At 41.6% G+C, this 22,907-nt stretch overlaps 1 protein-coding gene across 2 annotated transcripts in view; it reads right to left on the reverse strand.

The window, feature by feature from the left end:
- Positions 1-1,765: 1,765 nt before the first annotated feature.
- Positions 1,766-22,907, reverse strand: part of RPS6KA2 (ribosomal protein S6 kinase A2) — a 460,922-nt gene continuing 439,780 nt past the window's right edge. For both annotated transcript variants that reach the window (XM_065400516.1, XM_065400517.1), the window contains 7 exons: positions 18,491-18,580; positions 16,048-16,206; positions 14,616-14,777; positions 6,787-6,863; positions 4,381-4,498; positions 2,285-2,422; positions 1,766-1,891 (listed from right to left, as the gene is read on the reverse strand). In XM_065400516.1, coding sequence (XP_065256588.1) covers positions 1,766-1,891; positions 2,285-2,422; positions 4,381-4,498; positions 6,787-6,863; positions 14,616-14,777; positions 16,048-16,206; positions 18,491-18,580 — 870 coding nt within the window. The remainder of the gene's footprint in view (positions 1,892-2,284; positions 2,423-4,380; positions 4,499-6,786; positions 6,864-14,615; positions 14,778-16,047; positions 16,207-18,490; positions 18,581-22,907) is intronic.

The following is a 22,907-nucleotide window of genomic DNA, read 5'->3' on the forward strand; positions in this document are numbered from 1 at the left end:
TTTGTATATTGACCTGGGTCTGGGGCTTGGTCCTTTGGGATCGAGAGAACCTTTTTTCTTTTATTGGGGTATTGGTTTTCATAACCATTTGTCCCCATAACGAGTGGCACTGGTGGTGATACTGGGAAACTGGAGTGTCTAAGGGAATTGCTTGTGTGACTTGTGGTCAGCCAGTGGGGTGAGACCAAAGTCCTCTTAGTCTGGCTGGTTGGGTTTGCCTTAGAGGTGGAAAAACCCCAGCCTAGGGCTGTAACTGCCCTGTTTTAAGCGATTTGTCCTTAATTGGCACTCTCAGTTGGGTCCCGCCAGAACTGCATCGTTACACCTGGAAAACCCAGGTAGCAGAGTATGGTTGATTTTGTCTCAATAGCACAGTATTCTTTATTATTATTATTTATTAATATTATTTAAATACCTTGTAAGACTTAGGTGGCTCCTTTATGGGAGAGTGCTGTGAGCCCAGGCATAATAGAAGGTTTGGCCCTTTAAAAGCAGGGAACCTGGAGAGCACATTTCCCAGGGAGGAACTGTTGAGTGTCACATGTCTATGGGAGTGTGTGTCAGGTGACAAGCCAAGACTATATAAGGAGGGCAGTGGATGGAGATATGCTTTAGGGTTGATCTCTCCAGAGTAGCAGGCCTGTGCAAACAAACTGAGGAAGGCTGGTGGAATAGACCCAGGAAAAGGCCTGTGGGAACAAGAATGATAGTCCATTTAGCCTCTCCTGGGCTCAATAATCCACTAGTCTGGTTGGCACAGTTATAAAAAGGGGGACATCCTGCCACCCTAACTGAGTTTCAACTGACTTTATCACCCCCCCTCCACTATCTTGTCCAAGCGACTTCCTTCTGGCAATAACCCTCCTTGGGTCTTTCTGTGTGCTGTCTGTAGGTCTGTCCCAGGTCTTTTCCTGGCTCTATTCCACCAGCCAGCTTCAGCTTGTTTTCTCAAGCCTGCTACTATGGAGAGGCCAAACATAGGGCATACCTCCTCTCTCAGCCACAGGCTCCTACTCGTATAGTCTTGGCCAGACATCTGACCTCCTCATTCACATGAGACCTAACAATCCCTTTTGGAGACTGCAGTTCCCAGAGTTCTCTGCCAAACCTCGATATATTAGGGCTCGTGACATCTGCTCTTAAAGGGGCTGTCACTGTTCCATACCTTGTTCAACATCAGATGAGAGTGGGAGAGTTCACAAGATTTCTCAGAATCAGGAGATGTGTTCATCAGTGACAGCTCTTTCTCCTTCACTTAGTACAGAATTTTTTCTAAGTCTGGTATTTGGCACCATGTCTCCCCAACCTTCAATTCCTTTGAGATGGGCTTCAGTGCAGCTGATGATCAGTAGATGTATACTGCTGACTGGTTGAGCCAATTCACCGTGATGCAGATGCTGGCACAGTTGAAAACTTTTAAACCAAACTGCTTGCTTTCACTGTGAAAAGTGCTTTTAAAAAAGTGATCTCAGAACATCTTAAGGATTCAAAAATAGTACTTGGGGTTGGGAGGGAATCTTATTTTATTTGGCTTTAAGTCAATAAGGAAATAGGGCAATTGGCACATCTTGGAGAAGTTGCTGATTCAGGATCCTGGCCCAAATGTAAAAAATAAAACAGCAAAGGGAAACTTTGCCTTATGCTGGACTTCTGCTGATTCTGGTGACTTCATGTGCACGTTGTCCAAAGTTCTGTTATCTGAGTAATAAAGATGAACCTCTTGAATAACAAACTGTGGGTTTCAGTGAGGCATTTTTGGGGTCTGCTATAACCTTGTTGAGGTAAGTCTTTTCATGCCCCTCCTCTGAGCCAGATTGGAGGACAATACAGGCTCCAGCCTTGGTGCCTGAGGTGTTCTGTTTAAAGCAAAGTATGTGGCTGCCATTGCACCCTGCAAAATGAAAGAGAAAATACTTGGCTTAAAATAACTTCTTTCATTACTACCCTCCCTTTCCTAGTTCCTCCCACCAAGAGAAAGGAGAATCTCCAATAGCTGTTAGTAGTATAGGCCTTGGCACACAGCTGAGTGGTTCCAATTCCAGCCCACAAGGGGTACTGGTGTACACACACACACACACACACACACACACCAACACAGAAGAAAGTTATAATAACTAGGAGATGGTGTGTAAAATAGTATTACATTTAATGTAATACCGTATTTATCTTGGGCTCATTTGAAAATAACCCCCTTATTTCCTGTATCTCCAAGTTGTTAATGCAAATCCTATCTTTTCACTGTTACTCAGGAAGTTACATTTCTCAGGAAAAAGATGCTGTGTACCTTCACCAGGTGAACATCCTGTCTGCTGAGTTGATTTTGAGATAGATATTCCCTGTTCACTATCCATGGGTGTCTTAGCACTTGGACTGCTGTTAGGCGCTGATGAGGATCTACATGAAGCATCTTGGACACAATATCCTGTGGTTGAAGGAGAAAGAAAGGGGGTGGGGGAGAAATGTAAAAACCATCAATTGAGGTTTTCAGAGTCTGACTGGAAATATTTTTACTTAGATTTTCCCCTTACTCATGGTAGTTTCATCAGCAGAATTTAAATGGACAGTGCAATGCATCCAAGCCTTTATAATCCCTTGTAATTTTCAGAAGTAAAACCAAATTTCATACTGACATTTAAGCACTTGAGACCATCTGAACATATTAATATGAAACTGGACACCCTATTAAAACATCATTATTTGACAATTGGCCTGCGCAGGTGAGATGAACTAGTTACTTCTCTAACAATGAGAAAACAAAACTAACCAAAACCAACACACAAATGAGGGGGGAAAATAGTTTCCTACAGGAATATTAAAGTATCAGGGGGTCGCCGTGTTAGTCTTTATCCACAAAAACAACAAGGAGTCTGGTGGTACCTTAAAGACTAACAGATTTATTTGAAGAAGTGAGTTTTTTTATCCATGAAATCTTATGCCCAAATAAATCTGTTTTACCTCTGTTCATGGCATTGGTAAGACCTATCCTGGAATACTGTGCACAGTGCTGAGTCCATGTTTTAAAAAAGGCTCTTGAAAAACTGAAGAGGGTGCAGAAAGAAGAGCCACAAAAATGATTTGAGGGCTGGAGAAAATTTCTTACAGTGAGACTTAGTGTGCAGTTTGTCCAGTTTATCAAGAGACGATTGAAAGGTCACTTGATTACAATATTTAAGTACCTCCATGGAGAGAAAATACCAGGTACTAAAGGGCTCTTTACTTTAGTGGAGAGAGGTAGAAGGACCACCAATGACTAGAAGCATAAACCAGAAAAATTCAAATTGGAAATAAGGCACACATTTTTAACAATTGGAACAAACTACCAAGAGAAGTGGTGGGTTCTCCATCTCTTAACATCTTCAAATCAAGGCTAGAAGATAAGGTTTAGTCAAGCACAAGTTATTTGGCTCAATACAGAGGTAACTGGGTGAAATTCTATGGTCACTAATATGCAGGAGGCCAGATTAGATGATCTAATGGTCTCTTCTGGCCTTAAACTCTAAAGAAAACAAGAGAAATGAAGATAGTCTTGTGGTTAGAACTTAGGAGATATTTGTTCTAATTCCAGCTCTTCCACACAGACTTCTTTTGTGACTTTGGGCAAGTCACTTTGGCTAAAATGTATAGAAGTGACCAATACTTGGAGGTATAGGTGTCCATGTGAGATACACCTTGGGCCTGGCTGAGTGCCCACTATTTCAGATGAAGTCAAGAAGAGCTGTGGGTGCTCAGCACCTCTGAAAACCAGGCTCAAGGTATCACAAATTTGGGTACCCAAAATTAGTGGCCATTACTGAAAATTTTGGCCATAATCACTTTGTGCTGCACTTTTCTCATTTGTAAAATCAGGACAAGGATATTTACCTTCCTCACAAGTGACAGAGAGAAATCAATGTTTGTAAAGTCAACTGAGATACTTGAATGAAAAGTGCTATGCAAAGGCAAAGTATTAGTAATAATACAAAACTATAATAACAAACATACCTAAGTGCATGTTAAAAATACTAATTTATGGGTTGCCTTTTAAAGGGTTTACCTTCAGGGGTCACACAGTGATCAACAATTAAACTGGACATTTGCAGTTTTGCGCTGCCCTATATATTTTGAAGAGTTCAACCAAATTGAAAAGGATTTTTTGTTGGATATTAAATTTCATTTATTTGTGTTATGATGCTGCATTATGGCTTACATTCCTGAAATAGGATACCGAAATGCATAATGTAATAAGTCACACAGAACCATTTTTACATAGTTCTCATTAAAATAGAATTTATGGAACTAATACAGCTGCTGATTTCACCTCCTCTTGCTTAAAAGAACCTTACATCTTACAGAATGACTCCTTTTTAGAAAGCAGGATAAAAACATGAAGAATCTACTGACCTTGGCAGCATCGGACACTGAATCCCAGTTTCCTCCTGCAAGTGCATATTTTCCGCTGCCAATCCTGGCCAGTATCTCTTCTGGGGTGTCATCTGGTCCATTTGCAAAAGGGGTGAATCTGTGAAACAAACAGGTTTACTGTAAAAAGATGTATCTTTATATACTGCAGATTTTTAGGTGTACAATTATAGGGCCTGATTCTGCAGCCCTAGCTCCCATTGATATCATTAGGCATTTAATCTAAGTAAAGACTGCAGAAACAAGCCCTTAATTTTTATTCAGCAATGGTGAGAGTTTCTCATGGACAAATGCTTTACCATCCCCTTGAAATTGTCCTGTGAAGAAAAAAGAAATGCACCTTTGTTTCCCTCCTGTTTCTTTCTGTTTTTTTTTTTTTATATAAAGTGGGATTTTTCTCCCCCCCCCTTTTTTTTTAACTTTAAAAATTCAGGTCTAGTCTATCTTAGAGCCAGGGTGATTGGCCAAGTAGTGGAATTATGACATAAAAGGCAGGAGGTAAAAGCTCTGATATTTCTGAGATGAAGAAAGCAGGAAAACAAGAATCTTTAAAAAAAAAAAAACATTAAAAAGCCCACCTTTCAGGTCTTCTTTAGCCGTCATAATAAAGATTGCGGAAACAAATCACCTGTGATAGGGTTATGGAAAAGCCTGTCTCCCCACCCCTGAGCTATCTCCTCTTTGGAGTACAAGAGGTGCCCAGATCTCAACAGGCTTCTCACCTGTTGAACTTTTATATGGCTGGCAGTCTTGAGGAATCCTGGACCTCCTTAAAAGATGCCAGGGAAAAGCAGTAGTCATGGTCTCAAACCATGTTACAGCAGGTCCTACAAAGGTACGAGCATCTTGAACAGGTGGGACAATTTATGAAGGAGAACTTCCTACATGCCCATCAGGCTCAAAACTACAACAAAGGCACCTGGGAGAGGGTTTTTCAGCTGGGGAGACTGCATGCTATTGCTCCTCCCCAGCTCCGAGGGCAAGCTCCTGGCCCAATGGCAGGGTCCATATGAGGCTGTCTGATGAGTATTCAGATTTTCTTTTAAGGATTACATTTTTAAAAAGCAGTTACGGTAATTAATCTAACGGATAAGATAAACCGATCACAGATAATGTGTAGTCCTTAAAGTCCTTATCTCTTCTTGCCATATACTGCTGTAAATCTGTGGTATTAGCTAAACAGAGACTACCTTTTTCAGAGACCACAGTGAAGTAAGGGATTGTAAGACATTGCTTTAGTTCAGAGCAGAAACGGACTTGATTTGCAGTGCAGGCCAGACAGGCTTTGCAGGTTATTCCTGAAGCGTCTAACATATCTAACACAGTTTCTGAGCAATTCTAATCACCACTAAATAGCTAGTATTGGAAGTGCTGGCATCTTTTTTTGTAATGGATGGGGCAAAAGATGCGAGTGACAGAGAGATGGACTCAGAGTATGTGTTTTTCATACAAATCTGAGGAAGGAATTCAAGTTCTTCTCCACTGCTGAACTAGAAAGTATCTGGTCTATGTGTTTTAAAGGACATAGCAAAAATGCAACCAGTGATTAGATATGACAAATGTGCTTGTACTCTACGCTGTGGCCAGTCAGCCATTCCTCTACTTAAGCGATAAGAAACTTGACATTTTTAGTTTGCAAGGGGTTTGACAATTTTTGTTTCTGGTTTGTGTTCTATGAATTTCACACCGACTTTCAGATTCAAACCAATTCTTCTTCATTCTCAGCCCTCTCTACCCCTTTCAATTTACCTTCATCCTCTGAACCATCTTATGTCTGTCTTTAACCTTAGCCACCACATCTATACCTCCTTTCCCTTTCTAGTTCCCTCCATCCAGCTCCCCCAGCACTCACTCCTTTTGCTAGTTTGTCCCTTTCTACAATCTTACTGCTGGTAGGAGAGCCTTCTCCTTTGTAACTCTTGCCATCAGAAGCAAACTTCCTATTCTGTCTGCATCTTGGAGCCTCCATCTATTTTTCAAATTGCACCTGAAAACACAACTTTTCTCCTTTTCATAGGTGCTCAGATACCACAGTGATGAGCACAGTACAGGAACTTGAATAAAACACACCTTAAAACTGAAATTAATGAAACTCCTCATATGAATAAGGTGAACAGGATCTGGCTCTTTAATAGACTATTCCTACATTATACACTTAGGATAAAATTTCCAAAAGTGCTTAAGTGATGTAGGAATTTAGTAGCTTAAGTCTCACTGAAAATCTAAGGGACATAGGCTAAGTGCCTAAATCAGTTCTGAAAGTGCCGTTTTTTTTTGTCTGCTGCAATTGGTTTAATCTCTCAAAATACATTGCATTTGTATTTATCTATGACTTGTTTATGTCCTTAATCAGTTTTGAACTACCTGCACCAGAAATCTTGCACTTACCCTGCCAACATGGTGTACAACAGGATCCCTAAGCTCCAGATGTCACAGGCTGCGTCATAACCTTGTCGTTTCAGGACCTACATAAGGAAATCAAAAGAGACCAGGTTAATTCATGCTCCTGAATTCTGAACTTTTGAATTTCAGGAAAATGTGGATGTTATGGCAGTGATTTGTTAATATTTTGCAGAGCTTGCTCTAGTGTACAGGTGGAATAGGGAGTTGCCTACGGCAGCAAAACAGTCAGTAATTGTTTGCGTGGGAAACTATTGGATGGAAGGGGGGCACATTTACCATTTTGTTGAAGATAATAGAATCTATTTAGCTGGTCCTAGACACACAACTCTAAAGAAGCCAAATAAGACGGAGGGGCTGGGAAGGGGGGGGGGGGAAGGTGGATTTTAAAGGCAATGACTACAAGCAACTATTCTCACACACACAGGAAAATATGTAAATACTTTGGACACTGTAATTCAAGTTATAGTTATCCCATGACATGCAAAGTAATCACAGAAGAAAACAATAATGGGACTGAGAGACACATTTCTAGATTTACTATTGCAGCAAATGTGAGCTTCTCTACAGAGCTTGGTTAAAATGATTCTGGACATTAGGAAACATTCTCATTTACACTAAAGACCTTATATGCTGCTCTGTCAGAGTGAAGGGGGCTTACGCCTGGTGTATATTTACGCACACTTAAGGGATCCCTCTAAGCTGCCAGAACAGTGTAAAAATGGCTGTGGTGTGAACTGCGTTCTAAAGGTTTGACTTTTGAAAAGGTCAGTGCACCAATTCATATGCAGTTACCAGTCCTGTGTGCACAAATCAGGTATTTGTGCATACAAATTGCCAGAATGACACATGACCAATCATTTTCAGATCAATACCCAGTTTGCCCACACACTCTCACTAGCTGTGTGCACATCATGCATTTGTACACGTGACTTTGCATCATTGGCATTTGTACATATGAACATTGGAAAATAAGGGCCTGAAAACTTCTGAAGTTACAGTAAAGCTGTTACGGCATATGGGAAGATAGTAAAGTAACTGAAGAATTTTTGGGGACACGCAGCAATATTCATTTTACATCAATAACCCAGTAACATGTCTACCAGGTGGTGTGTGTAGAAGGAGGAAGGAAATACATGCTACTACCTAGGCTCTCTTGTGGAACGTGATGCATGGGCATTACACTGTATTACATCATGTCATGATACTTATGTGACCTAACACGAAAGTCAGAATCATGTCCTGCTGGAGTTTTGGAGCCTAGGTGCTGGAACTAGAAGTGCGGGTGTGTGTGTGTGTGCTGCACCCCCTGGCTTAAAGTGGTTTCCATGATATACAGGGTTTACAGTCTGGTTCAATGCCTCTCAGCACCCCTGCTATAAAAAAATTGTTCCAGCACCACTGTTTTGGAGAGAGTTGATTTTGTTTGGTTGGTTTGTTCTCATTCTTGTAAAATTCCGGATACACTTGTCTCAGCCTTTGGTATCAGGATTTTCCATAATAAAGGTCTAGAGATCATTAAGGGCCAGATTCTGCCACCTTTACTTACACTCAGTAGTCAATAGGGCTACGCTGGAGGAATGGTGGTATATAATCTGATTCTATGTTTCATATGTGTAAAACGATGTATGGATCTTCTAGGCTTTGCTTTGTAATAGGGAATTGTTACTGGAGTGGTGGTGGTGGTTTTTTTTTGGGGGGGGGGCTCTGTCTACAATGTTTTTCATTTTGGCTTTTTTAAAATGTATTATGTAGAATTGTATTGGTTTGGGATTTTTTTTTTTTTTTTGGAAACCCATAAATATTCCTCAAAAGCAAGAAGTAGCAGCTATGTGCTAGCTTACAAAGAAAATTTAATACAGTAAGGTTAATTTAAAGTACAGTTATACCTTGAAAAGTGACTAGGCAAAAATGTCACTGTGGGGTTCTAACTTTCAAGGGATATGTCTACATTAGAAAGAGAGGTCAAGATTAGATCAGGGTTAGCTAACGCCAATTTAAATGAGACCTTGTCTTCAGTGCAGACACAGGTTAAGTTTTTACTTTACGCTCCCTGAGGGTCCATTCTGACCAGCTAATGCATTTTTAAAGGTGCAGAGCCCTTTCTGCTACAGTGTATAACATATTTGTTAAAATGTGTTAGCTAAGGCATTTTTAAACTTTATCTATTTTTCTAGTCTAAGACTCCTGGGTTGGAAGTAACAAAGAATGTTGCAGATTCAGCAAGCTCGGATTTGAGGGGGGGAGAGAAAGCACTTTGTCTTTGTCTGGGCTAGGATAAAGATTGTGTTTAGGTCAGGTTTATTCAACGCCCCCCTCCCCCAGTGTAGATAAAGAGTAACACTCTACCTCCTAAACTAGAACTAAAGAAGAAACCCTGCATCTACATTAAGAAAAGTGGTCAAGTTTAGGTTGGGCTTAATGAGCATATGGTAATGTAACCCACACACCTCCTGAGAGTGGTGTTCTGTCCCATCTAGTGGCACTGAGACCACTTAGGCCTGGTCCACACTAACCCCCCACTTCAAACTAAGATACGCAACTTCAGCTATGTTAATAACGTAGCTGAAGTCGAAGTACCTTAGTTCGAACTTACCGCGGGTCCAGACGCGGCAGGCAGGCTCCCCCGTCGACTCCGCGTACTCCTCTCGCGGAGCAGGAGTACCGGCGTCGACGGCGAGCACTTCCGGGATCGATTTATCGTGTCTAGACAAGACGCGATAAATCGATCCCAGAAGATCGATTGCTTACCGCTGGACTCGGAGGTAAGTATAGACGTACCCTTAGAGAGAGGGATGAATGAGTCTGTTCTACAGTCTTAGCTAACAGCCATAAGGCTTTTGCCTCATGCTGTAGAGGCTCATGCACGAAACTCCAGAGGTCCCAGGTTTGATCCTGTCCACTGACGACCAGGGTCTGTCGGCGTTACATTAACAAAGCCAAACTTGATCATTTCCCCTCATGTAGACAAGTCCTAGAGTGCTCTGAAGAGATCTGCCCAGCTGACTTAATACTGGTGCAAAACCAGAGTGGGAGCTATGTTCAGTCCTTTTGGCCGCATGGACAGCTAGCACAACAGAAGGGGCCTGATTCAGATGTCATCTGCAGTGGTGTAAACCAGGAGTAACCCCATTCAGGTCAGTGGAGTTACAATGGTGTAAATCTCTCAGGGTGGGGGAAGAATAGGGGATTCCTGATGTTCTGAGAAGGGCCTTAGAGCATTCTTACCCTCGGAGGGAAAGAATAATTAACTTTTGTATTTGCTTCCCTACTGCTTTAAAAGTGAGCCAGTATTCTGCATACATTTTGAGATTGCAGTTGTTAGAGAAGATCAGTTTTTCCCATGCGATGGGATCACTAGATACAGTGACCTCCCTGCAAAACACTATGAAAGGAAGGAACATTCCGCAACATTTTTCCCCCCTGTCCTGGAGCCCTAGCACCGATTAGTGATCTCACTTCATTGAAGGGTTGTGGTGGATTCTTCAACACTGATCATTTTAAAATCAAGATTGAATGTTTTTCTAAAAGATCTGCTCTAAGAATTGTTGTTGTTGTTGGAGGGGGGTGGAGTTCTATGGTCTGTGTTCGACAAGAAGTAAGTTTGGATGATCATAATAGTCCCTTCTGTCCTTGGAATCTATGAAAAAAGTGACTTCAGAAAATCCTGCCTAGGTAAACTTTAGCGAATATAAATGACAAGGCAAAACAATCTCTCCATCTGACAGATGTGCTGAGTGTGCATCTGCTACCTTGGAAAAAGCTACCTTACACAAGACAATCATGACTTGGGGGCAAATAGAGTAGACAAAAAATTCGAAAGCGCTTAAAAGTACAGTATATCTGTGTACAGTATTGACTGTGCTGGCTGGCTACTGCATCATGACAATTTTAACATCTAGTAAAATAAGAACAGGTATTGGGGTGTGTTTTAGCTTCCAAAATAACTTTAATAGTCCGTGTCACTGATTTTTACAGCTGCGTGAGATAAAATGGAGCGGTTCCAAAGTACCTCAAATAAATGTATCCACTTTGGAGGCCAAAGACCTGGTATTTAGGCAGAAAATCTGCACACTTTTTGGTGCAAAAATCTACCCTTGTGCAAGCTTATGCTGTAGGAAATCTGGGAAAAGTAGATGTGCAATTACTCAGAAAAGACTGTTTGCCAAAAATTCCCTATTGTTGCTGCCACTGGTGGTAACAATGGTGGTGGTGGGGGGGCTAGTCAGAGCTACTAGGCACCACTGATGTTTTAAGCATCATGTCCAGGTCTACAATAACACAGTGATTTAAGTGTCAGCAGCCACCAGCACCTTGTCTATGCTCCAGCTCCCACTGGTGAAACTCAACAGATGGTAGCAGTGTGGGACATTTTTGGCAAAAAGGCCTAGCACAGACCATGCCTGTGTTTGTACAGTGACTAGCACAATGGGGTTTTGGGCACAACTATAATAAATAACAACAAGCATCTTCACTAAAATCAGATACCAGTTCTTTTCCACAACTTCCATAAAAGTCTTTTTGTTAAAAGGGCTTTACAAGAGAAGGTGTGTTATCCTGGCCTCATGGAAGTCAGAGAACCTGTCATGTATGTATGAGCTGAGATCTCCTAAGGGACAGAATGTGGTTTCCAATGTACATATATATGGTTCTTAGGCCAATATACTGTAGGTCATTTGTAGTAATGGGCAAACTTCAGATGGCTCCACTGATTTCTAACAATCACCCAGATGTATATCCAAAATCATCTAACTTTTAGATTTTGCATTACTGGGCTGAAATATTGTGAAAATAGGCTCTCTCTGGTACTTTAGAATTTCTGCTTCTGGTTATAGTGGGGACTAGGAAGCATACAAGAATGGAAAAATAAGAAAAAAAAAAAATCTTACGTTTTTGCATGCCAAAAAAGATTCTGTCCAGAGTTTGGTTGAATTTTGAAGAATGAAGGCTCCTTATTTTACTCAAAATGATCCTCTTGTACTCAGTCATGTAATGCATGGTGCTTGTGGTTTGTTTATTCCTGACTGAACCATGCTATTTATTCTTTACGGAGAGCACTGCTCCCACTAGGTGGCATGCTGGTTCTTCCTCTTAGGCATCTTTTACCATCTATGATATTTTATCCTGCAATAGCCCCGTTAGCATCTAATACCAAAAATTAAATGCTTTCCAAAATAAAGATTTATATATGCAAACCTGCCATTACACCTCTGCTATCCCTCTGTTGTATCATATGCTCAATCTCCTTCCTAACTTCCTATTTAATTTCACATGCTTATGGGAGGAAATGGTTGCAGTGGGTGTTGAACTGAGCCAGTAAAAGACAAATCTGAGCTGACGAGCAGCATTATGTCACAGGAGCAGCACTTAAGGCTTTCATGCGAACTGTCAGTTATGGCAGTGTTTCAATTGATCGCTAATGTTTCCTGCGTTAGTAGGACTTGCCTGGCTCATTGAGAATGGTTAGGAGTATGATTTCTGATTTGAATTAAGCTCACTAAAGTCTAATCTGTCGAGGTGTTGATCTGGCAGCGTTTCCGATTATGGACAGTGTACAAAAGATATTCCATAATGAAAAGAGAAATCAGATACTGTAGGCATGTTAATCTTTCAGAAAATGACAATATTTAGTCTCTCATATGTGGTCAATTTTCATCTTAAAAATTAAACTGTCATGGTACCACAGTACATTTTTCATTTATTCTGATATATTTTAAAGAGCTATTTCCATGATGGATAACCAGACCAACAGCAACAAAATAATGGACCAAAAATGTAACTTGACAATGGAAGAGTTAATAACATATCTGCATTTTTATATATTAATCATGGCTGTGGCATGTGTGTCATGGAACATGACTTTGTGTCTAACACAGTGAGACACATCATCTGATGATGAGATGGCATCAATTAAACAAAAGTCATTTTTTGAGAATTTGGGGTATATGATCCAAATTTTAAAAAACTTCCCAAAAGTTTTGTCTGTAGGAAGATAAGCCAGTTACTTACTTCATTGCTACAGGCAGATACCGAGTTGCTACTTTTTTGGGCAGGAGGGTAAGGAAATTAGGAGGCAAAGGAGGTTGAGGATTGCATACTGTCCGAGGGAAAAATGGTATTTGATATTGGAATGATACATAATTTTGTGATATGTAATAATTGTGTATTCTGTTATTGGGTAGTAACCAGCAGAGGTAGATAAACAATTAGAGTTGTATATTTAGGGACTTGATTAAGCTAGTAAAACCTGATGGGAACAAATAACTAACAATCATCCAGGAGATAAACTTGTTGATACTTCATAGAAGGACAGATATGAGTTTCAAGTGCTGAACCATAGTAGGCAGCCTAAATAGTCCAAACAGGTAAGAAACCAAAGCCATGGGCACCGTTACCACAAGTTTTGGGGCAATAAAGAGGAAGAGCACTAGCTTGCATTAGTGCTAACCTGGATCCAGCTTCTGTTACTTTGTTCAAGTCACTTGGCCTCTCTCTGCCTCAGTTCCCCATCTGTAAGTGCTGAGAATAATAGCACTTCTCACCCTCACAGGGGTGTTGTAAGGACACTAGACATTAAAAACTGGGAGGTGCTCAGATACTACAGTGACGGGGGCATATAAGTATCACAGATAGAAAGAAGAGAAAACACAGTGGGCCAGATTCTGATACCCTTCCTCATACTAAACAGCATGTTACTCTAGGAGTAGTCCCATTGACTTCAGTGGGACTGCTCATGGGGTGAGATACTGTCCATCATGAATAATGGTATCAGAAACTGTCCCAAATGGGAAACGAATCCAGAGATGTGATGCCAAGAAGGAATTCAGACATGCTGCCACACAAAGAGTAAGAGGAGGATGGGCTAAGCTTAGGTGAGGAGAGTTCACTAAACCTGTAACGCCTTTTTCATCTTCACTATAACCACACAGATTCTATCTGGCTGGATTACTATTTGAGGAGTTCCAGGTCAGAGATGTTTTTGCAGGCTGTTTCTTTTGTTTTAAGTTCCTGAAATCGTAGAACCAATGAAGCCATTAGCAAAACTCCCATTGACTTCAGTGGGGCCAGGATTTCATTCCAAGAATTTCTCCCTCTTGATTCTTAATTAATCTTGGCTTCAATATAATCATTTTGAGACTAACTTTGTTTGGATGAGGTACATTGAAGGGGAAACAACCTTCTGACCTCATAGGTGAAGCAACTGGGGAAAAAGAGATATCTAGCCTGAAGTAATCAGCCAAAGTGACACTTAAGTAACAGTTGCCAACTTTCACGCGGTAAATAAGCACCCTGACTTTCACAATAAGCCAAAAATCAAGCTAATCTCATTTCAAAACAAGCCAATCCCTAAGAACCCTAACACACTATGTGACTAGATCCCCTCCCGGCGTGCAGTCTGGGACTGTGGTGGGCCTACTGTGCACCCCTGACTCTTTTCCACCTCCCCCACCCCTGCTTGCCAAGAGCCGACCAAAAAAACCAAGCTACAAGCCAAAAACTAGCCAACAAGCAACTCATAAGCCAATTAAGCCAATTAAACAAACCCAAGTTCTGTTTTTTTCCCCCACGGGTTTGGCATGTCTGCTAAGTAAGTCCCAACCAGACATGGCTACAGTTAGTAAGGACATGGGGAAAGCTAACCACCCACAAGGAATGAGGACTAGGGACGGCTGGTAACAGGGCACATGAAACTTGTCTCTGTTCTAACTCCTGCTTTGTTCCTTTTTTAAAGGCAGTGAGAGAAAGGAAGGACAGGGACAGAGACATGCTTTTTGTTATAAAATTCTGTATCCACAGTTTATGAAACACAATCCTACCTCAGGGGCTACGAAGTTGGCTGTGTAGCAAGGTGTCATGAGTAGTCCATTCTCTGCTCTCAGCTGTTTGGCAAATCCGAAGTCACAGATCCTAATGGAATCTGGGTTTCCTGACTCATCCATGTAGAGAATGTTACTGGGCTTCAGATCTCGATGCACAACCTTAATGGGAAACAAATAAAAAATAAATAACATGGGCATGATTACACAGCGGGCAGGCTTGTTTACCATCATTATACATTTTTCCTGATGGTGGGGAGTGTGTGTATGGGGGCAAAACAGTTCCTGCCTTGGAAGAGTGGGCCTTTGAAGAATGTCACTATTTTTTTTTTTTTTAAATGAGTGAATTGATGGCCTGGATACAGAATTGCACTTCTGTTAAAATCAGAAATAATAATACAAATTGCATCCTCTGATGATATACAAGAGGGAGGCAGATGTTCCAGTGGAAAGGCATCTCTTTTGTGGGTTAGCAGAAGGGATTACTATACAAATAAAATACATCCCTCTAAAAGTATAGGAAGCTCTTTGAATCTGAATGTTTTAATCCTTCAATTAAAAAAGAGAGAAGACTGCCAAAGGCGGAAAGTGTGGACTCATTTGAGTGTGAGGCTCTCTCTCTGGCTGCTCTTAACATGAGTGGCTCTCAACTGAAGGGAGACATTTTCATTTTCCTTCATTTCCCTTCCTAAAAATCCTTTGTGCAGTGTGTATTTCACTAGAAGTGGCTAAATTTCAGTGGTGGGCAAATAAACTATATCAGCCATGCAAAACTCATGAAAATGTATCAGCCTTGGTACAAAATGAACTCATCCTGCTCATGATGATGATAATGGAAAAGGTACTTTACAGGCCCATCCAAAATGTTGCATGCCCCAGACAAATGGGAAAGGAGAGTACTTCAAATTGCTATCTGTAGGGGGCTCGAATTTCAAAAGTTGTGCTATTAATAGGCTGTCAAAACCCTGCCCTATCAGATGTTCACATCAGCATATAAGCTTAAAAAAGGGGAATTTGTTTATGCACCTATATGCTGATGTGAATGTCTGAGGGTTAGGATTTTGATATTTTATTGACGAGCTCATATTTGCTCATATGGTGCTTGGATACTATAATAATGATTGTGATATGAATAAATAATGCCCACATAGATTTGAAAATTAGAATCTTTGGCATTGCATAAATATAAGATATTTGGCCTGGAGAATGGCACGAGTGGCTTTAATCCCATTTCACAAACTGGACACTCATTTTTAAATGTAATGACTAAATATTAAAACAACCCTTTCCAAATTTCTTTGCACCTTTGAATGTTCATTTTGGGCAACCCCCCTATTTAATATTTATTTCCTGAGAAAAGTAGCTTTGATGTTGCTGCTAAGAGTCAGCTTTTACTAAGGTTGACATGGAGAACAGAGGTGATCATACTTACCCCTTGGGAATGCAGATAGTCCACCGTCTTGGTAATGGTGCAAAGGACAGCACTAGCCTCTCGTTCTGAGAAACACTTCTGTCGAAGGATTCGGTCTAAGAGCTCTCCACCTCGCATTAGCTCCATCACCAGATACACATACTTCCCATCATCATACACCTAGAAGAGCAGAGGAAGCAATCATACATACATCACCGTTCCATTAGTCTAGCAAGTAGTGATCACTCTGCAATATCTTGCCATGTTATTGCAAGATGCTGCAAGAAGAAAACAGAGCTAATACAGGAGAAGTGAATTTTATACTCCTTGTATTTAACAACATAAAAGTGATCTTTTTACAAAAAGGGTTAATCATTACAGTAACTCCTCACTTAACATCGTCCCAGTTAACGTTATTACATCGCTGATCTAGTAGAGAATATACTCATTTAAAGTTGCGCAGTGTTCATTTATAACATTGTTTGGCCTCCCGCCTGCTAGTACAGTACTTTGTCCACTACTTGCGGGATTCTCTGGAAGAGCAGCCGGTCAGAGCTAGCAGGTGGGGGCTTGGAACCAGGGTGGGCCAGCAGCCCCCCTAACTGATCCCCTCCACCCGCCCCAGCGCCTCCCCCTGCAGATGAGCACCTCCCCACGCCTCCTGCCCGCAACAATCATCTGTTTTGCAGTGTTCAGGAGGCTCTGCGGGGGGAGATGGGAGGAGCGAGGACATGGCACGCAGCCTCCCCACTCGTTCCCCCAGTGCCTCCTCCTCCCTCTCCGGGCCTCCCACCCGCCATGATCAGCTGTTTTGCAGTGCACAGGAGGTTCTAGGGGGGAGGAGCGAGGACGTGGCGCGCTCGGGGTGGGGGGGTAGAGCAGGGTGGGAAGAGGCGGGGCGGGGGTGAAGCGGAGACGGGCCTTGGGGAAAAGGGTGGAGTGGGGGCAGGCCTGGGGCAGAGCTGAGGGTTGAGCACCCTCTGGCACATTGTAAAGAACAGCAAGAGGAGCAGCTGGACGATCCATCCTCTTTTACCCTCTGACTCCACCACCTCAACCAAGCTTCATAATTATCATTGCAGAGTACAGTATTACATTGTTTAAATTGTTTAAAACTTATACTGTACATGTATATAATGTCTTTTGTCTGGGAAAAAAATTTCCCTGGAACCTAAGCCGCCCCTCAGAATTCTACTGTATCTATTTAGGTTCTTATACCATGCTCATCACTGTAATCTCTGAGTGCCTAGAATCTCACGCTAGATCATTCCCAATTCCTGTAACTCTTGGATAGATACGCACTAGGCTGTGTCTGTGTCCCTTAATGTTCCCCAATTCTTGGAATGGGGGAAGAAGTGGGGAACCAGAAAATGTCATATTTGATTTTTTGAAGTTTTGGAAGTCCACATGATCACTTTTCCACAGCTTTCCATCGTCCACTGGAATCAAGGGCTCTGAGCTTTGTAAATACAATACTCCAGGAGCTCCAACACAAATGAGCTCACAGAGGTGTGTTTTCTTTAAGGGAGTGAACAAATCAGTAGTCTCCCACCCAAGAGCACACTACAACCCAGAAGCAGGCTTCCTCTTTTTCCTTTACTGCCATTTATGAGACAGCTAGCACTGTTAGGCCTCATCTATACTAGGGGATTTTAGCAAGAACATTTTCCAATAGGGCTGCCAGCAGGTGGATTCCTAGTGTTGACAAGACTCCGGCAGCTTACAACATTTCTACACCATGTTGACTAAAGCTGTTCAGAGAAAGAGGATAAAAACACCAGAAGTCATTTTGGCTCTAGGGCTTTGGCAGGTGCTCCCTTTGGTGTAGCTGAGGTGAGGCGTTAGCACTGGTGAGAAGTCTTTGCTAAAGTTCTGTAGCATAGACAAGGCCTTAGAGATGTTGTCTTTCATATTAAATGTTAAAATAAGGTCTCTTCATCTTGTCTTTTCTGGTTGCTCACATGTAAGTTAAAGGCTTCCTGGCACTCAATAAAAAACAGGGGAAGCCCTACTGGCCTAGTTAACAACCCTCCTCTCAATAAAACAAGTACCTGAGGCTGTATGTCAACAGTTACTGACCAGGAAATAGCCATTCCAGTTATCTACAGAACCCTCATTATTAGTGTTCGACAATCTACTTCAAAAAGAAGATTGAAAGATTTTGGTTCTGAAAAGTCTTTTAAAATCAAATTAATTTCTATTCTATCCAGCCTTACAGGTCATTTCAAATATGCTTTTCGCTAGAGTTGACCAAATAGTATTTGTTGAATGCATGGTCTGATAATCTTGCCATTTTTGTGTCCAATAATTTTTCAACAAACATTTTTTCTGGGATTCAGATGGCTCTCATTTTAAAATTAAAATGACTGAACATTAAAACAGGAGAGTTTCTCAGTTGCAGAGCAGGTAAGCTTGATATTAAAAGGAGAATTGTTTAAAGCTGAAGTCCTCATAGACTACTCACATCTTTCAGAGTAATGATGTTTGGATGCTGCCCATATCTCAAGAGAATCTCAATTTCTTCAGAGGGGTCTCGTTTGCTCTTATCAATTATCTGGAATAAAGGAAGCACAGACCAGTAAGATACAGGCTGACAGCACCCATCACCAAGCACAACAATGTCTAATTTAAATGTATTAACATTTAATATTCTTCTGGTAATCATTGTTCTAGGACAGGACAGTCAAAGTGCTGTGATACCAAGGACCACAATGGCAATCTGCCAGAAAACAGATGGCGCAACACCCAGCCTCCCTTTTTATGCCTGTAACTTTGTGACCACAATTGTGAGTACAAGGGGTGTAATTTGAACATTAGCTACTTGAATAGTGTCATAAAAAAATAAATGCAGGCAGCCATAACACTGGCTTGTATTTGCATCCTCCTCGGTAGATAAATAGGAATTGCTTCTCAGATATATTTTTTCATTGCTGATTAACCTATGAAAGACATTCACAGGCATAAAGGAGGTATAGCAGACTTGAGCTGCAGCCTGTTGTATTCATTATTCTCTGTGGGCCACACTAGGCCAAACTGTGGTCACCTCCATTCTAGGAAGAAAACATCAACTGTTTGGTACATCATCATTTTCTGTATTCAACACATATACACATCTATTGCACTGTACAGGGGCATAAACAGTTTGACTAAATTCTAGTCTGTAGACGGCAGGTCTAAGGAAAACATTACACCTGCTGCTTAAAAGCCACCCCTGCAAATAGAGCCTGCTGCTAGGATGTCATTTATTTCTCATCGACATTTCTGCCTGCTACAATTGGGATGTCAGTCAAAAAGGCTTGGTCACTTGCCCAGCTGAGTGCATTGCTTTCAGTGCTGAATGTTAAATGGTTCTTCATTTCTTATATGTAAATGATAAACAAAAGTAATTACAAAACAACTAGAGGAAATTAGCCTTACCGTGGAGTCTCAGCTGTAACTCCAGAACTAAAGGTGTAAGATCCACTCCACTATATAAGCCCAATTTCCAAAAAATTTCTGGCCAGGAAAAATTCCAGCCAAAAGATGAGACTTCCCCCCACCCCGGGAAGTTCTGGGGGCACTACCAGATACACTTTGGGATAATAGGGCTCTGAAAAAATAATTGTGACATTTTCACAAACTTGTAACTCAATAACTTTTGGCTCTTAAGGCTTCAGACACGTGTAGTTCTCTATGAGAGCTAGTACAATGGTATAGATTTAACACAATTTCATCCACAACTAAAAACTCCTTAAAAGCACTGACTTTCTTAACATTGATACGTATTAGTGCACATCAACTGTGGCACACATTTGCAGATCAGCGGTTGAGGGTACACATTTGAGGATAGGTCAGTGATCTGATTACATGTCAACAGTTGGTTCACACATTTTAAGTATATATCAACTGTCAGAGTGTGGGCCAGCAGGTGTGCACACGTGAATAAATGCTGAGAAAAAGAAATTCCAAAAACAGGTAGAAGGAAAAAAAATCCTATTAGCAACTTCTCCTTAGAATAGTGTTATTCACTAGCTTAGGGGAACCTAGCCAATGCTCAGAAAGACAGTGGATATTCTCATTGAATGAATTTACACATAGGATCCCCGAGTCTTAAAATGTCCCAATCAATCAGTAACTGTTTCATATAAAAAAGTATCCAAGGGCAGGTCCTCAGCTAGTGTAAGTCAATCTAGCTCCTTTGCAGTCAGTGGAGCTACGCTAATTTACACCAGCTAAGGATCTGGTCTCCTGGTATGTAGTCAGTAGAATGAGAGATGCCTTAACACGTTCTCATCACACACATTTCTATGGAAGAAAACTTCTAGTAGTGCATGTGTTATAAAGCATCTAGGATTAAATCAGAAATAAAAAAAAATATATAGTGTCTATTTAAATTCTGTAAAAAGCAACAGAGGGTCCTGTGGCACCTTTAAGACTAACAGAAGTATTGGGAGCATAAGCTTTCGTGGGTAAGAACCTCACTTCTTCAGATGCAAGACTGAATATTTAAATTCTATTTCTCTTATTTCAAGAGAAGAGAGAACAAATACACTTTAAAAATCTCAGTCATTGATCAAATACTCAGACAACTAACACTCAGCTATGAGCTACTCTGCAAATCATTTAATAATTAATAAGTATTATTCATGATGCTTTTAATCTGCTCTACACACACAATTAATCCTCATAACAACCGTGGGCGATAAATACTATCTCACAAACAGAGACAGATAGGTTAATTTGTCCAAGGCCACAAAACACACCGTCAGAGCTGGGAACAGAACTCCTCTATTCCTGACTCCCAGGCCCATGGGCAGTCCACTAGGATATGCTAGAACAGATTGTCACTGTGATGATCCCTCTTTTCAACACTGTCACAGTGGTTTGCAGATGAACTGTGACTGATAAATAACAAGGGAGACAGCTGCATCACCGGTGACAGAAATCTTTCTCCAATTCAGACTGACTGCAGCGTATGGAATTTTTATATTCTTATGCTGCAGTGGTCACAGGGGCAAAGTTGTCATTTTGCCTGCCTAAATTCCTCCTGCACTTTCTTTTTCGCTTCCACTACAAAATTGTTGTGATGTACTGTTAAACAGCAGCCAGGTTCCAGCCCAGAGGTGGAGGCATTTCAGCAAAGGATAAAGTGATTCACAATATGGCTGGAAGAAAAGTTGAATACTCACAATTGGGGTCAGATTTTCAAAAAAACTCTGAGTTTTGGGTGCTGAGTTCTTTTGAAAATCTAGCCATAAGTGTTGCCCTCTTGAAATACCAAAATGAGGCATTGCTCACAGTAGATTATGCAGATATTCCAAATACAATCAAGCAAGATTCTGATGAGCTACCCAGGTTTAGTGGTGGGTAGATGCCCTAGAGGGCATGGCTCTCCCTTGGTGAGGCTCAGATGCCATTTGAAGTAGATTGTGCATATCTTTCTAATATGATTGACATTCTCCTTTCTTGCATGCTTTGATCAGCCATGAAAGAGTTCAGCTAGAAACTGGCTTCCGTCATCACATTGGGGTCAATGCTTTTTCCTCTTACTCACGCTTCAGAGTTTAAGCCAATCGCTAATTATTAGAGATCACGATGAGAACTAATGTCTCCCTTCTGCCTATGTAGAGAGTCTAACTCCTCTCTGAATCATCCTGTGCTGGCCACTGTTGGAGCCAGTATACTGGAGCAGACCGACCTCAGTTCTGACTCTGAGCCAGTGTGCAATTCCTGTGTTTCTATCTTCCATGTTAACACCCCATTTATTTGCGAGGGGGAACCTCTCACTTTGCAAAGCTATTGTTTCGGGCTATGTGCTCCAAACAAGGAGCCCTGCATTGGCTACACTGGTTCCATAAGGGCTATGGATTTATTTCCTAAAAAAAGAAAGCTTAAATTCTGGGAAGATGAAAAGCACTGAGTATTACTACTATTATTATGTAGTTAAGTAGTTTGATTTCCAGTAGATTTCCAGACTGTTGGGCTCTGAATAAATTGGTTGAAGCTTCAGATAGGCAGCCAAACTTCTGAATGATGATCGGCACCCAAGTCAATCTGCAAACCTTCTGAGGGCTTGTCTGTATGAGGGGGTCTAGCCTGCAGCATGCATTATGCAAGCTGCACTAATAGCGTGCACATAGGATAGCGTGCCCTCTTTCAGTGCCCATCATTGTGTACACACAGTCGCAGCTTGCAGCATCTTAAGGGCATGCCATTCTTGAAGGGTATCCCATGGTCCTTTCTTCGCTGCTGGGCAGTAGGCATTCTGGGATTTTTCTCCCTGCATGTTGTGGCATGCAAAGAGGAAGCCAGACAAATTCCAGTTAGAGGATACCAAGCAGATGATAGTGGAGGATTGATTCCTGGAGCAGCTTCACAGCATTCAGTGCCACTTCTGGGCTCAGGAAACCAGTGCTGATGGGTGGGAAAGGATTGTTCTGCAGACCTGGGATGACCTACAGTGGTGAGAAAAGTTCAGGATGGGCAAGGCAACCTTTTTGGAGATATGTGCTGAACTAGCCCTGGAGTTGCCGCGGCAGCATGCCAACAGGTAGAGCCCCATACTCATGGACAAGTGAGTCACCATTGCCATCTGGAAGTTAGCCACCTCAGTGTAACTGGTATAACACTGCAAATCCCGCTGCTCTAACAGCAGCATATACTGGTCCAGAGCATTTGGGTTTGTGTTGTGTTTGCATGTCTCTATCTTTGGGACGCTGCAGTTGACGCTGTCCCCGAGAATTTCCATGCTGTCCTTTGCCACCAGGGCCGGTGCTACCATTAAGGCAAACTAGGAGGTTGCCTAGGGCGCCAAGATTTGGGGGCGCCAAAAAGCGGTGTCCCCAATTTTTTTTACAGCGTTCCTACGCCCCCTCCCCGAGCGCGCGGTCACCGCTCCACTT

The sequence above is a fragment of the Emys orbicularis genome, chromosome 3, assembly GCF_028017835.1.
Source record: "Emys orbicularis isolate rEmyOrb1 chromosome 3, rEmyOrb1.hap1, whole genome shotgun sequence".
Classification (NCBI taxonomy): Eukaryota; Metazoa; Chordata; order Testudines; family Emydidae; genus Emys; species Emys orbicularis.